This window comes from Arachis duranensis, chromosome 6 (genome assembly GCF_000817695.3).
Source record: "Arachis duranensis cultivar V14167 chromosome 6, aradu.V14167.gnm2.J7QH, whole genome shotgun sequence".
NCBI classification, from domain to species: domain Eukaryota; kingdom Viridiplantae; phylum Streptophyta; class Magnoliopsida; order Fabales; family Fabaceae; genus Arachis; species Arachis duranensis.
Genome location: NC_029777.3, coordinates 18,498,141 through 18,514,099, shown reverse-complemented (window position 1 = coordinate 18,514,099; position 15,959 = coordinate 18,498,141). Strand labels below are relative to the sequence as shown.

The 15,959-nt window shown below is 40.2% G+C and overlaps 1 protein-coding gene and 1 pseudogene across 1 annotated transcript; both read right to left on the bottom strand.

The window, feature by feature from the left end:
- Nucleotides 1–1,474: 1,474 nt before the first annotated feature.
- LOC107493314 (glutamate--cysteine ligase, chloroplastic-like) lies at nt 1,475–6,570 on the bottom strand (annotated as a pseudogene).
- A 778-nt stretch (nt 6,571–7,348) lies between these two features.
- LOC107493313 (uncharacterized) lies at nt 7,349–9,399 on the bottom strand. Its single transcript, XM_016114414.3, has 4 exons — nt 9,091–9,399; nt 8,352–8,975; nt 8,073–8,269; nt 7,349–7,992 (listed from the first exon to the last, which is right to left on the bottom strand). The coding sequence occupies exons 1-4, from the start codon at nt 9,278–9,280 to the stop codon at nt 7,558–7,560; spliced, it is 1,446 nt and encodes a 481-aa protein (XP_015969900.1). The 5' UTR covers nt 9,281–9,399; the 3' UTR covers nt 7,349–7,557.
- Nucleotides 9,400–15,959: the final 6,560 nt, after the last annotated feature.

Genomic DNA, 15,959 nt, shown 5'->3' with positions numbered 1-15,959 from the left:
ACATTGGGGATCTGCACATTGTTGACAACCCTGGGGTTCGACTGTGGAACATGGCTTTCCCTCTTTCGACTTTATTCGGAGAGAGGAGGGATTTGATATTTATCCTACGTTAAAGTATCAGTCCCCACAAACGGCATCAATGTTCATTTGCTGACCTGAGTGAGGTGAGTGGGAGAATGGGACTGGCAACTCCAACATGCAATGCTGAACAGAAGATGACGAGAGTGGTACCTGCAATAACATTTCAACGGCCAAATCTAAAAATATTCAAAGAGGTGAGGTGAAATTTGGGTTGTGTACATACCTTTAGAAGAGCTCCATACTCTCTCTTTGTAGTGGTTATGAGAATATATAAAAGATTTTTTAATTTAAAAAATTTTGAAAATTTTCTTTCTACTAAAATTTTAAGAAAGTTAATTACAGAATTAAGGAAGATACCAGACCAAATCTTATCCTTCTTAGATTTAGAAGACCTACTAGCTATGGGATCTTATCGTTGGGCCAGTTTAATTGATCATGACAAAAGACTGAAAGTCATGGTTAGGGATGGTAATGAGGTAGATAGGGACAGATTTTTGTCCTTTTTGACCCTGTCCTACCTTACAATAACCTGCATCGAATCCATCCCATTTCTACTCGCGGGTAGTAAAAAGTTAAAACCTAACTCGTCCCTACCGACTCTTATAATTATTAAAACCCAAAAAATAAAATTAAATTTTAAAATTTATATAACCATCATTACATGCATAACATTATTAAAATAATATATAAGGTAGGATGAGTACCCACAAATTCAAATAGTGTTGCCACCCTTAATCATGATCCAAAACATTTATTATTATTATTTGGTTAAATATTATTTAGAATCAACTAATTCTACCAATTTTCATTTTATGTTGTTATTGAGAATCAATAGAAATATAGAATTGTTTTGTACACCTAATTTGTTTATACTAGGAAAAAATATAGATAAGAGAGTTTAGTATGCAAGTATTTTTTGTGTGTACGATACTTAACTCTTATCATAACTAAAAGAGACATTTATTTTTTTAAACATAAGAAATCAGTCTTATATAGAATAAAACTTCTTACCCGTGAAATTTCTTATCCATTGAATTAAAAAATAGAAAAATATAAATAGATGATATAAAAATAATTTCTCATAAAATAAAATAAAAACAAATTCTCATCTCAAAAATTAAAATAAACAACATATATAAAATAAATAGCAAGTAATAACTATTCTAATTTGAAATGTTATTTTATAACTGTTTTTTAATGCAGTATTTCTTCTTTTAGAAAAACTGCATGGTCATTAATTATAAAAATATTATGTATATATAAAAATTAATTATTATGTACTATGTATAAATATATAAATTATTATTAATATATATTTAATTATAAAATTTAATTTATTTTTAATATGTGTTCTATAAAAATAAATAATTTAATAACTAATGTTTATGCATTGATTTGATCAAATGAGGTTATGAGGTGTCAATCACGCGTTAAACAAATTGTCTAGTCGAGACTATTATTACAAGTAAAACCCTGATTAGTGGGCCTTCCAAAATCTTATATTATAGTGTGGTTGATTAAAAGGAGGAACTTTACATGGTCAAACCTAGTACAACTGTTGTTTCTCCTCTCTATGAGGATTGCAAGGGTTATACGCAGCTTAGTAGCAGCGCTCTCTGAAGACAGGATCTACGCTGTTTCCCCACGTGTTATGAAACATATCCAGAAGCCTATCAGCTGGCGTCAAACCTGCGATGTTAGTGTGAAGATGGTCATAAAGTTGAGAACAGCACCACATTTTTCCAAGGTTAAATTACTTACAACTGAACAATGTTGTTTTCACCTTAATGACATTCTAGTGCTCAAAGCAGGATGAACGAATAACGTTAAAGCTATCAGCTTATATACCTGTTCCAACGACGTCTTTTAATGGATCCAAAAAACTGGATTCGTTTAGGCCTCTCCTGTCCAAGCCATCCTGCAAAACAATATAAATAGAAGTCTGACGTAGTTCTAGACACCCAAGATAATAAAATCGGCAAAACAATTGGCTATCATTTATCAGCATCAAAGACACCTTCGCCCACTGCAACACATCTTCAGCCACATGCCGCAGTAATCTACCTTGAAATGGAGTCCTTAAACCAGTCATAGGAACCTAGACGTACAAATCACACAATTTTAGTCCACAGAAGAGGGCCTAGACCAACGACCACACTATATTCACTGGAATTTAATTCTTCCCGCATAAATGTTTGGCTTTGATTCACTAGTCAATACCATGTTCCTTAAATTCTGTCTCTCCTCGGGGGTCCAATGAACAATCATATCTAGAGCATTATGTAGGAAAACCTCGTCATGTAGCAGACCTACCTGACATAGGAAAGATGACAACAATGATATGGGATTGCTTATTCTTGCCTGCAGACTATTAATATATACTTTTACTTTTAAGTTCACAATGTGAAGGAAAAACATGCAGGCGAATAGATCAATTACCCAAAATGCTGGCAGAGCACACAGCATGTCTGAAGTTCCCCCATCAGCGCCCCTCATTTCCATGTACCTCTTGAGCCTGACCTACACAAAATTGAATACTCGGCCAACTTAGTAAACAGCAGGTAGATATACAAATTTCTTTGATGTTATACTTGGCCTCAACCTCGGGAAATATGGTCGTCAGATGATTTTCCCAGTCACTTAATGTTGGCACCTTACCTGGGATGGCAGGGAGTTTACCTGCCATGAAGTCCTGCACAAGATTCCATCAGCTAAGTACAGCTACTATGCGGTACAAATTACCAACTTGCTATCACTTCAACACATGCATAAAATTAAAACAATGTTGAACTAAAGAATAGTATGGCTGGAACTTGCAAGCGTAAGCTAGATATATCGGATTCTGAGAGATAAGAATAGAAGAGATAACCCGGAATGACATGCCACCGCAGTCAATGTACTTATTTTCCCGATAGACAAACATCATCGGTACATCTAGAGCATAATCAACATACTGCTCAAACCTATCAGAAGAACGAAAAATTAATCAAGATTCGTTATAGACAATTCCGATTGTTCAATTATCAATACTCTAAAGTTTTACTGAATGATTTATCCTAATAAAGTATCCTGTTTAGCAACGCTGTGATCACAAACATAATTCTCTACCTGAATACAACTTGATTCACCTTATAGCTGTTTGCACCGCCACCAGAAAAAAAAAGGTGAGAAAATAATTGAAAACAAATATTTGGGTGCTAAGGTGACTAATAATTCAGACAATTTTATAGACCTCCTTATGCTGAGGTAACCACTTGGGATGCCTCCACTGAAAGGCGAATTCGCAAACATAGCTGCTGCTAGCTGGTTAAAATAGTTGTTAGATACTGTAAGAATCTTGAACTTTCAACAATACTAGAATGAATTCTCACCGGCTGCAACGTAAGCCCAGTACGCATTTTCTTGATCATGTCTGCTTCAGAACTGTAGTCCAGGTTAACCTAAACTCATAGTTAGAAAGGAATATATAATATACATTGCCTATGCCAAGCTCACACAGACAATTCCTTGGTCACAGCTAAGTGGTTGAGGTATAAAATATTAAAGTATAAAATATTAAAAATTTCTCTCACCTGAACAGAGCAGGTCATTAACAATGCCTCAACTTGAGGTAAGCCATTATTGTTGAAGTAATTTTGCATAATGTCATACCGTACCTGGAAGAAGTCAATGTGCAAGTGAAATGCTGAAATAGGAGAAATTAGACATCATGCTACATCATGTTAGTTTATCGTAACGCTAAGAAAGTTTCCTAGTGCAGCCAAGAAATGTATTGGTTTATCGTAACGCTACATCATGCTAGCAAACATCAAGAGTCCAAAAATAATCAGCTTTCCGCACGACCAATTATATTAGCAAATATCAAAAAGTAAACAAGATTGACAAGAAAGTCAAACTAACAGAAAGAGTGGTGCAACACATTGAGACAACACGAGGAAAATACTACGTAGCAATACAAAGAAAATCTTTGTAGTCTCACCACCCAATCATGTACGAGAGTTTGAAATTAACATTAAGGGATAGTGGTCCAAATTCTGGCAATCTCTGCAAATAGATTCAATTGGATCAAGATTATCTAAAGCAAGGAAGTTGGAAAAGTGAAAAAGTGAGAAGTTAATCATTCTTTAAGTTAAGATAGTGAGCACACATTTCATCAAAGTTGCACAATCAATGGTGAATTGGTGATTAACCCTTCACTTTACCACTTTACCAACTTCCTCACTTTAGATGATCAAATTGGATTCAATTGCACTTCTTGATTCCAATGTTTGACTATAGGTAAAAAAAAATATTACCTTAGGCACTCTAGGTATGTCTTGCGGTTTCCATTTAGGCTGGAAACCTAATCCCAAAAATCCAATTCCCATTTCCTCTCCAACAGTTTTCGCCTATGAAACAGAAGACAAAATGGATCCATCTCAAACTCACCTGAGGAGTTTATCAAATGCAATTATGTTCTAAATCTGATGGTCTGGAAAAATGAAGATGATGCTGCACTCTACATAATCAAACTGCCTTGTGGATTCATGCCATGCCAGAGAATTTAAGATACGGTTGGTTTGCATTTTCATTTTTTCTGTTTTTATTAGTGTTTTCTGCTCTTCTTTTTTTTCATTCGCAAAATATTAAAAACAGGAACCAGAGGAAATGAAAACAAAACCGCAAACCAAAGGCAGTCTTCTCGTACTGACCTGATAGAGGTGTGAATTAAGCTCATCACAAGTCTGATGCAATGTTTTAAAGGGAGTACCACTAAGCTCAAATTGACCACCGGGCTCTAATGATATGCTTCGATTGCCCTGGGGAAGAATGTTCTATTTATCAATCTCATGCATTCCCTTCACTTCATATGGATATCAAGAAACAGATTTCAAACAAGAATGGTAAAAAGATAAGTATTCAAGTAGGAACTCTACCTATAAAGGCATTATTAATTTTATAAATAAATAAAATTATGAAGGAGGAAGGGCTTGCCTTTTTGAGGCCTATGATATTGTCACCTTCCATTATTTTTTCCCATTCAAACCTCGCAGCAATGCCATTGAGTAAAGCTGCTATTTGTTTGTATTTAATTGGACGCAGGGTTTCAAACTCAAAACCAAATTTCTCATGCTCTGTACCTATTCTGCAAGAAAAATACAATAAAAGGTAGGTGAATTACATCTGGCAAATGGAAATGGAATATATTCTGAACGAGAGGGAAAATCCTTGAAACACGCTAAGACCGTTAATGTTTTTTTTTATTGAGTGGCAATTAGATACGGCAGCTCAGCTCAGATGGAAAAGAAGTAAAGAACACCAGGACAAGAGAATAAAACAATAAGCAATATACAGTCGATGAACAAATCCAGTCTTGAAATAAGCAATACCACATTACATGATTTTTTGAATGTATTAAATGAAGTATGGACGCATGATAATAAGGCAGTGTTTGCTCAAAGAAATAATGTGGTGTGGTGAGAAATGGCGTAAACTAAAAGAGGAAAAGAAGTTAGGTGACCTCCACTCGTCTTTAGGCTTGCAACCAGAAGCAAAGTAGTTAATAAGATCATATTTTGTCAATGGCTGGTTGACCTTGAGAGGAGCCTCTGTGGCAGGTCCCGTAGCAACGATGACTCCATGCCTTACTCGTCTGCAAGATGCAGACGCTCTCTCTTTGTGAAAAACAACCATGGACGACCCTGATGATGCCCAATTCAGATGAAGGATTCCCATTATCAACTGAAACAACATGCACACACTGCACTTTACTTCACTTAATCGTGAAATTTTAATATTAAAAGTAAAAGAAATAAGAGAGATAAATATAAATAAAGTGCTATAAAAGTGGTGCATATAATATTTTTATAGTCAAGTCGCTGCATAAGTCCATTTCGAAAGGCATCTTCCTAGTTTGAATAATTTGCAATTACTATCACGAGCTACCAGTCCCATACAACGATTATTTCTTACTGACTGCAGCCAAGTTTTGACACTATAATGTCAAGTCTTGTCAATGAGCAAATCACAATGAACGATGCCTGTCTTCAGCTTATGATTGCCAAATCATAGTTTGGTCTAATGAAAAACCGAACTTTTACTATCTGCCATTTGGATTCATCTAGAATCTAAGAGTAAGATTTTGTCAAACATTTAAGTTGCTGTCCCAAACCGTAGTTCCATTTTTTGCCAAAAGCACACAATATCATAGGTTTTCTCTTCATCTTTTTCCTCCCAAGAAAAGAAATCAATCTTTTACTTAGGTTTGTTTGACAATAGATCAATCTTGGAAAATGACCAAATGAGCATCTGGAACATATAAATAGAAGAAAAACAAAGCCAAGCTTGGTTGGTAATATTAGCAAAGCTAGCATCCATGCATTACTACAAATACGAAACAAATGTCTTAAGCAGACTGCAAATCAATGAAAGAAAGTTACCACAAACGAAATTTAATGGTTATTGTTGTCCAATCAACTTTAGTTGATAGATAGATAGAAGGAAGAATGAAGAAAGAGCGTAAGCAAGGATGTAACGAATTTTCCGTGGTCCGATGGATGTCACGATTTTTTCGTGGTTCCCAGGTTCTAATCAAGCATCGAATCAAATATACAGATATATTAGTAGAAATAGAAATAGAATATAGAAAATAGTCAAAATACAAATACAAAAGCATGGTATAGTCTTGATTGTGCTCCACGTGTCCTGGTAACGACACGTCAGTTTGTTGTCTCATCTGCTGTTATCTATAGAGTTGTTAGTCGAGCTTTACAAGTGTCTTGCACCCTCAGTTTTGGGATACAGAGGAATCTCTTGACGTCGGTTATCGGTGATGAAGTCTGAATCACGACACATTGACGGATGAACCTTGGTCATTTACTGCACTATGCTGATAGAATGAGAATGGCCCAATCATTTGTTTCCACTTTCCCCTTTCCACTCAATTATAATGCCGAAAACAAGGCGATCGTATGCTCGGGCTGCAGCAAGTGATAATATGAAAGAAACAAACTAGCCTTGTATCCACCTTTCATCCCAATCCAAACTTATTAGACAAAAAAGATATGGTACTCTAGCACGTGCAGTAGTATTCTAGAAAGGGGCAACTCAAGCTCAAGCATCATAAAATCAGCAGATGATACTTAATTGATATGGGTATCATATATGATAGGAGTTAAATTTTGTCAGGGATAACCTTTGAATACCAATAACCGAAAAAGAAAAAAAAAATGGGACAAAGTTGTGCTGGACGGACGTCTCTATGAACTCGCGTTGTAAAAGTTATTACTTATGAGGGAATACACTGGGCCATCTTATTGATCTAAGAATGAGTACATCGTAACATTCTCCTCTAGATAAGTCTTTTCCAAAAGATAAAAGAACATGTTAAAGCAAAAATATAGTGCGCATTTTCCAAATTATTGTGCAGAAATCTTCAGGGAAGAGGAGTCATTCCCGGCATGATCCAGTCATCTGCTAAAAGCTTGAGAGTGCATTTTACTTCCTTGCTCTTTTCAAGAGGAAACGCAATGAAAAGAATCCAAGAGCAAAAGTTTGCCAAAACCAGCCTCTTGCATTAGAAGGATCGACCCTTTTAGCGAGGTGCCAAGCATAAATGGCTTCAAGGATATGTAAAGCTGTAGCTAAAAGGAAAATTAGTCTTATCATCCACATTGATCGAAAGACAAAAAGCGATATAGCTCTAAGAAAGACCACAATTCCAATGTCAGGTAAGAAAGCAGCAGAGGCGAGAGAGATCATTCCAATGACTGCAAACAGCCACACGTATATGGTAGGCCCGTCCAATGTCATCCTTTTCCTCTCTTGCCAGTATGCGATGGTAGAAGCCATCCCCTCTCGAGAGGACACCATGGGGACATAACCGATCTCCTCTCTGGCTTTGAGATAAGAGAAATAATGGGTGACCCCAACCTGTGAAAGAACGAATGTGAATAAATTGGGAATACATGATGATATTGATAGTGGCCCAAGTAAATCTCCTCAGGACTGACCTTGTGTACTTCAGGGGGAAGGATGAATGGCTGAGGAAGCCACCACCGATTGAGCCATGGATATAATATTGTATAAACAGCCCAGCAAATCCTCCCAATAACAAGAGCACGATCGACAGCCAAACACTTCATTGGGAACTGGTAGTCCAAACTCCTGACGAGAGGTTCGATGAATTCAAAAGTATTGACAGGAGAACCTGAAAATAACAAAGAAAACCAGCTGAGGCCGAGGCCGTTTTCTCAAGGCTGCAAGTCAGAAATATGAAAATGAGTAGGTACCGTCAGATATGAAATATGCTTGGCCAGCCGCGTTGGGGAGCTTTCCCTTTCCCTCCCCAGGGATGTCATCCAAAAGCCCCATACTTGCCAAGATGAGAGCAAGAACAAGGTTGTCCACATAAACCCAATCTGTTTTGACAGTGTGGTGGCCAATCCGGAAGAGAAGGAGACCCAACTTGGCCATGGATACGATCCTAGGAAGGTGCCTGTCTTCGCCGGGTCCGTAGATTGCAGCAGGACGAACAGCGCAGGTGTAAAGACGCTTACCGGAGTTATTCTTGAGTGGGCGGGCATTATTCTTGAGAACGAGCTGTTCGGCGATGGATTTGCTGCGGCCGTATGAATCGACGAGATGCTGATCAATTGGGAAATACGGCAGAGTCTCATCTCCGTTGACGATGGGTTGACCACCGAAGACTACATTGTAAGTGCTGCAATAGACGAGCCTTGTGATGCCGAGGTCGAGGCACGCGTCGAGCACGTGGCAGGTCCCGCTTATGTTGACCTCATCCACGCGCCCGAGCTGGAGCATCTCTTTGCCCGACATTCCGAAGGCCGCCAGGTGGAACACACACTCCGCCCCCTGCAGGGCCCTTTCCACCTCTTCTTTGCGCCCAACATCCCCTTTTAATTTAATACTTTTATTGTTAGCAGAGACCCACAGACTCACAATCAGCTTTGTAAGGTGAAATGAAATGAAACCAAATTGCATGCAAAAAGAATATAAAATTAGAGTAACCTTGGATGAAGCGCACTCCCTTTTTCTCGAGAGCATGGGTAAATGGAGATGAGTGGCGGAGGTCAAAGGCTCGCACCTCCGCGGCACCTCTTCGGATCAGCTCCAAGCAAAGAGCTGCCCCTACGAATCCGAGCCCACCGGTCACCACGAAGACCTTCCCCTCTATCCCTTCGTTCTCGCTCAAGTGCATTCTCGATCCGACCTGATTCTGATCTGCTCGTCACCACCTTAAACACACACACTAACGCTAAGACCAAGTCAGAACACAACAGAAAAGAACGGGCAAAGAAACACTTTCGTTACTCGAGATTATATTTGAAAAAGTATATGTAGTAATGAAAATATTAAGATTTAGATAGATAATTTAAAAGTATAATATATTTTTTTTTTGTGATTAAAAAGTATAATATATTTTAATTTGATTAGCTGTTGTTTATAGCATTTAATTTTGTAATGGACGATTAAAAATTTAAAATTAAATCTAATTAGTAAATTAAATTGAATATCAAATATTTATTATAAATATTACATGTATAAATAAATCAGCCAAATGTTTTATATTAGCTATTGCATAAGGTGAAAATTTCACGTGAATTTATCATTATATAAAGTTAGTATTTAAAACTTATTTAATAATAATTTAATTAAATTTATTTATTCATCTAACGCTTTTTAATTATTAATTTTATATAAAAACAACTAATTATATTTGAATTTCTATCATTGCATAAATACTTTTTTTAACTTTTTTTTAATATGTAAATTATTTTCTAATTAATTACTTTAGTCTGTCAATAGTTAACTATTTTAGACCATTGCCATTGAAAAGCTCATTACAATTTTTATTTATAGTCCATTTATTATAAAAGTACCTTTACATCAAATATTTATTAACTTTTACAATAATATTATTGTTACGGTAGGTAACCGGAGATTAACACGACGGATGGCGTTTGGCGGCCCAAGTGTGTGATGGAGGAGAACTCCGGGTAGGTCCGCAACTCGGGAGGTTCCGTCCGACTTGTGCTCACGTGTGAATGGGGGGTGGTACTTGCAAAGACACTCCGATGCCTAAGTTAGCAAGGGTGTAAGCAGGTCTTAGAGAGTATTGGACTTAGAGATACCTGAGGGGTGTCAGTGTATTTATAATGGTGAGCCAATAACCACCGTTGGTGTAGTGCCGTATCTTTAGGGTGGTAACCGTCCCTATTATCTTGGGGAGGTTAAGATATGGCTTTATGAGGCGGTTAGAGAGATTTTAGGGGCGGTTACTCATTTGAATGAGTGTTTATCTGCCAGCTAATCTCACATCCGACCTCTTCCTACCAAGTCGTGGTTGGCACCGACTTCTCATGTGAAGGTCGGCACTTAGCAAGGCTCTAATCCTTTAGATTAGGCCTTTTAGTTGGACCTGGGCCTTTGCATTGGGCCAGGGTATGAACAGTGCCCCTACTTGAGCCCAAATTTTCTCTAAAGTTTGGGTTCAAGTATTTAACTCGGGTTCGTAGTCGACTTGCTTGGAAGAAACACGGGTTTTAGAAACCGACGTGATTTTCGCGACCCTTTGTTTCTGACAGTTACGTCAACTCAAACGTCGTGTCCGTTGGGGAAGTGTTGAGGGCTTTGGTAACGGTGCAATCTCATTAATGACTGCTCCGTTTTTACCATTATGCCCCTGGGTGTATTTATAAATACTTTCCCTCTCTTTCTATTTTCCGTTTCTGCAATCTTTCAAACTTCTCCTTATCTTGTTCGTGCTGCGTTCTTGCGTTCGAAGACTTCTGTTCTTCTCCAACCTTCATTTTCGGATAAAGGTTAGTTTTGCTTTTCCCATGTCATGCCTTATGCTTGCATGTTTTGTTTTGTGAGTAGATAGGTTGGCTTGTAGGTTATAGTTTCGAATCTCTCTTCTTTAAGGGCCGTGTTTTTTTTATTTTTCTTTTTCTTTTTTCCCTTTTGTAGGTTTCTGCCACTTTTCTTTATATATAAAAAATGGCCTCCGTAGACATTCTTTCTCAGTGGGTTGACGTTACGGTCCTTGGGGAGGAGCCGTTGGTCGACGCTGAGTTCATCACTCACATTCGCACTCATCACAGGCTCTGTACTTCAGAGGAGGACGAGCCGAAATATGAACTGATACTCCCGGGTCCTGAAGACCGGGTCTGTTTTGGGAGAGTTAATGAGGCGGCCCCTCATTTTTTCTTCATGTGACTTCCTTGAGAATTTTCTTTTATCTTTTTCATATGACTAAGCCCTTTAATGGGCTAAACAACAAACAGCAATGGGTGTCCTTCCGAGCCATTCAAGGTCGGAGGATTTTCACTCTTTTTGACGAATCTTTCCACGACTTCAAAAACTTCTTTTTCAAAGTTCAAGCCGTAGAGGGTCACCACCCCTTTTTCCTGGACGAGCATTCCTCCCCTCGCTTTCCCCTTTACTGGTTGCCGGCCTCCCCTTGCGAAAAGATTGGTCCAGATGACCTGGGTTGGTCTAGATGACCTAGACGAGGTGGAGGCGGCCATTGTGGGGTTTTTCCGAGAAGCATGGGGGAGGGCCCCATACTTAGATACGAGGAAAATCCTTCAGGGGACGTCGACTTTTGTTCAATCTTGCATAGGTAGCGCATGCATTTCTTTTTTCCGAGTTGTTTCCGCCGACTTGTGTTTTACCGACTTGTAACTTGGTTGTTTCTTTTGTAGATATGGCAAAGAAGAATGCTCAGGAGTCTTACCAAAGGGTGCAGGAAGCTAAAGCGAAGTCCCGGGCTCGGTCCGGGGGTGCCAAGGCGGTCATCTCTCCTCCTCCTCCTCCTCCTCCTCCTCCTAAAAATGTGGGTACTCCCTCTCAACCTATTATTATTTCCTCCTCAAGTTTGACTCGACCACTCCCTTCTGCCCAACTACTTTCCGAGCCGGAGAAGAAGAAGCGCAAGACTTCAGAGTCTGGCCCTTCTTGGGAAGGTGGGGTTAAGGCGGATGCTCTTGCATTCGTCCGAAAGAACATCTATCCTCTTATAAATATGGATGATGTTTCTGTTCGGAACCACCTTACCGCTCTGGCCGAGGAAAGTTTTAGGGCGGCGGGAGTTTGTGGCAAACTTTTGGACATATTTGAGAAGACTCCCCTCAGCTCCTTGGGGACTTCCCCAAAGGTTGAGGAGCTGGAGGAGAGGCTTCTTATGTTTGAAAAACATGAGAGGGAGTTGAAGGAGGAGAGAGATAAATTGAGGAAGGAGAGAGATAACCTCCGGGAGAAGGAGAGCCAGCTGCAAGCCCAATGCACTATGGAGGCGAATCTGAGGAAGGCAGCCCAGGAGAGTTATCAAAGCTTATTTAAAGATATGGTGGAGGTGAGGAAGGATTTGATGAACTCTCGGAATGCTTATACTGAGTTGGAGGACTCTATCGCCGAGGGCGCCGAGGAGTCTTGGAGAATTTTCTTGGAGCAGGTCAGGGTCATAGCCCCCGACTTGGACCTTTCTCCACTACATCCTGACAAGGTAGTTATCGATGGCGCTATTGTTGATCCTCCTGCCCCCGAGGTCGTTTCCGAGTCAGACCTAAAGACTCGGGGGCAGAGGATTATTGAGTCTCCTCCTCATTCCAAAGATGCTCCAAGTTCTTCAACCCTCGCCCCGACTTCCTCTTTGGCTCCTCCTCCCGGTCCTGGTGGCGCTTCTCCTGGTGGTGGTGATTCCTCTTCAACTCTAAAAAAATGACTTCTATTTTATGGCTATATGGGGGCCCGGCCTGTGGGTCCCCCCTTTTTTTTTAAACTCCTATTTATTTGTTGGTGGTTGTGAACAATTTTCTTCTGGTCTTTCAAGGCCGTAAACAAAATATTCCTATCCGTGCCCTTTTTTGGATAAGGGTTTTAAGCAAAATAAATGCCCTTTTTTGGATAAGGGTTTAAGTTACCTTATGTGTGCGCATGCTTTTTTGTTTTGGATATGTTTGATCTTTTCGGAAAAAACCTTTTGTTAGCTTGCATTGTTTTCTCGAGCCTTTTTCGTGCAAAGGCTTGTATGCGATCTTTAGGCTTTTTTCAGGTTTTCCTATCTCTGTTGTTATCCTTTATACTCAACTTTTCTTTAGTGAGTTTTTGCGACTTAGGTTATTTTTGTGATGCGTTTTTCATCTACTCAGAGCTCGGTTTTCTTTTACTCGGAGCTCTTTCGAGTTTGTCTTACTCGGATTTCCTTTCGACTTAGGAGTCGTATGGTTCCCGAGTTTAATACGATCAACTCATATAACCTCTTTACGCCGACTTGTACCTCGTCGTTTCATCCTGACGACCATGTTAGGTCGGTTCATGGGATTTTCACGTTTTGTTGAGCTTAAGTCGGCGCGTTTCGTAGAAAGACTTATAAAAAATAAAGGAGGATATTAAGAGAGATATTGTAAAAAGATCTTTATTAATTTGGAAGGTACTTTTTTGCTACTAAGGGTCTTGACAGTATGTTTCCCTTAGCCTCTACTATGATGCCTCGTTAAAAACCCCTCTCCAGAAAAAACCCTTTTTGGGAAAAAATCATGAAGCTGGGAAAAGAGTACATCAGGGAGTAGAGTTCGCTTCTAACTGTAGTACCTTTTCATATTACAAGCATGCCACGACCTCGGTAGCTCAGTGCCATCCAGGTCGGTTACTTTATAATAACCTTTCCCTAACACTTCCTTGATTTTGTATGGCCCTTTCCAATTTGCGGCGAGCTTTCCATCTCCCGATTTGTTGACTCCGATGTCGTTTCTGATTAGGACCAAGTCATCTGGCACAAATGCTCTTCGAATGACTTTCTTGTTGTATCTGGTAGTCATCATTTGCTTTAACGCCGCTTCTCTTATCTGGGCATCTTCTCGGACTTCGGGGAGCAAATCGAGCTCCTCTTTGTGCCCCTGTACATTTCCGACCTCATCATGGAGAATTACCCTTGGGCTTTGCTCACTGATTTCTATAGGAATCATGGCTTCTACGCCGTATACTAGTCGGAAGGGTGTTTCTCCTGTGGCGGATTGGGGTGTTGTCCTATAAGCCCACAGCACTTGAGGGAGCTCTTCAGCCCAAGCTCCCTTTGCTTCCTGTAATCTTTTCTTCAAACCTGCCAGTATGACCTTGTTAGCTGCCTCGGCTTGCCCATTGGCTTGTGGGTGCTCTACCGAGGTGAATTGATGTTTGATTTTCATACTGGCTACCAGGTTTCTGAAGGTGGCGTCGGTGAATTGGGTTCCATTATCTGTGGTGATGGAATAAGGTATCCCATAATGAGCTCTTCTGGTGGAGCCACGTGGAAATTTGCATGCATCTGACATGGCTGGCATTTTTTCACAAAGTCTGTTGCATCTTTCTGCAAGGTCGGCCAGTAGAATCCTGCTCGGATTACTTTTCTAGCTAGCGACCTTGCTCCGAGATGGTTTCCGCAGATCCCACTATGTACTTCCTCCAACACCTCGGCGGTTCTTGAGGTCGGTACGCACTTCAGCAATGGTGTTGATATCCCTCTTCTGTAAAGGACATTTCTTACCAAAGTATAATGTTGTGCTTCCCTTCGGATCTTTTTAGCTTCTTTCTCCTCTTTGGGGAGGATGTCGAATTTCAGGTATTCGACTAAGGGGTTCATCCATCCGAGGTTTAAGCCGACTACCTCAAGTACCTCTTGTTCATCTTCTGTTTTTGATACCGAGGGCTCTTGGAGGGTTTCTTGAATCAAGCTTCTGTTGTTCCCTCCGGGTTTGGTACTTGCTAACTTGGATAGGGCGTCAGCTCTGCTATTTAGATCCCGAGTTATGTGCTTAACCTCGGTTTCCGCAAAGCGCCCGAGGTATTCCAAGGTTTTTTCCAAGTATTTCTTCATATTGGGGTCCTTTGCCTGATACTCTCCACTTATTTGGGAGGTCACCACTTGTGAGTCGCTGCAGATCATCACCTTTGTGGCGCCGACTTCTTCTGCTAATTTTAATCCGGCAATCAAGGCCTCATATTCTGCCTGATTGTTTGAAGCTGGAAATTCAAATTTTAAGGAGACCTCTATCTGGGTTCCTTTCCCATCTACCAATATTATGCCTGCGCCGCTCCCCGTCTTGTTGGAGGACCCGTCCACATAGAGTTCCCATGTAGTCGGTTTTTCCTCTTGTTCACCTGCATATTCTGCAATGAAGTCGGCGAGGCATTGGGCTTTAATTGCTGTCCGAGTTTCGTAACTCAGATCAAACTCGGAGAGCTCTATCGCCCATGTTTGCGACGGATAGGTATAGGACGAGGTCTTTCCCCGGTATTGGTCGAGTTAATATAGGAGGTTGGCTTAAGAATTTTTTGAACTCTTGGAACGCCTCCTCGCATTCCGGAGTCCATTCGAATGGGCATCCCTTCTTTAATAAGGAAAATAGTGGAAGGGATTTTATTGCTGATCCTGTCAAAAATCTGGAGAGGGCTGCAAGTCGGCCATTGAGCTGTTGAACCTCTCTCAAGCAAGTCGGGCTTTTCATTTCTAGGATGGCTTGGCATTTGTCGGGATTGGCCTCAATCCCTCTTTGTGTTAGCATGAAGCCTAGAAATTTCCCTGCTTCTACTGCGAAGGCGCATTTTGCGGGATTTAATCTCATCCCGTGCACCCTTATAGTGTTGAAGACTTGTGAGAGGTCGGTTAAGAGGTCGACTTCTTGCTTAGTTTTTACTAACATGTCGTCGACGTATACCTCCATTAGGCTCCCTAGATGGGGGGAAAACACTTTGTTCATCAGCCTTTGATACGTGGCTCCTGCATTCTTTAGTCCGAATGGCATGACCACGTAGCAATAGTTGGCTTTTGGTGTGATGAATGATGTTTTCTCCTGGTCGGGTTCATGCATCGGGATTTGATTGTATCCCGAGTAGGC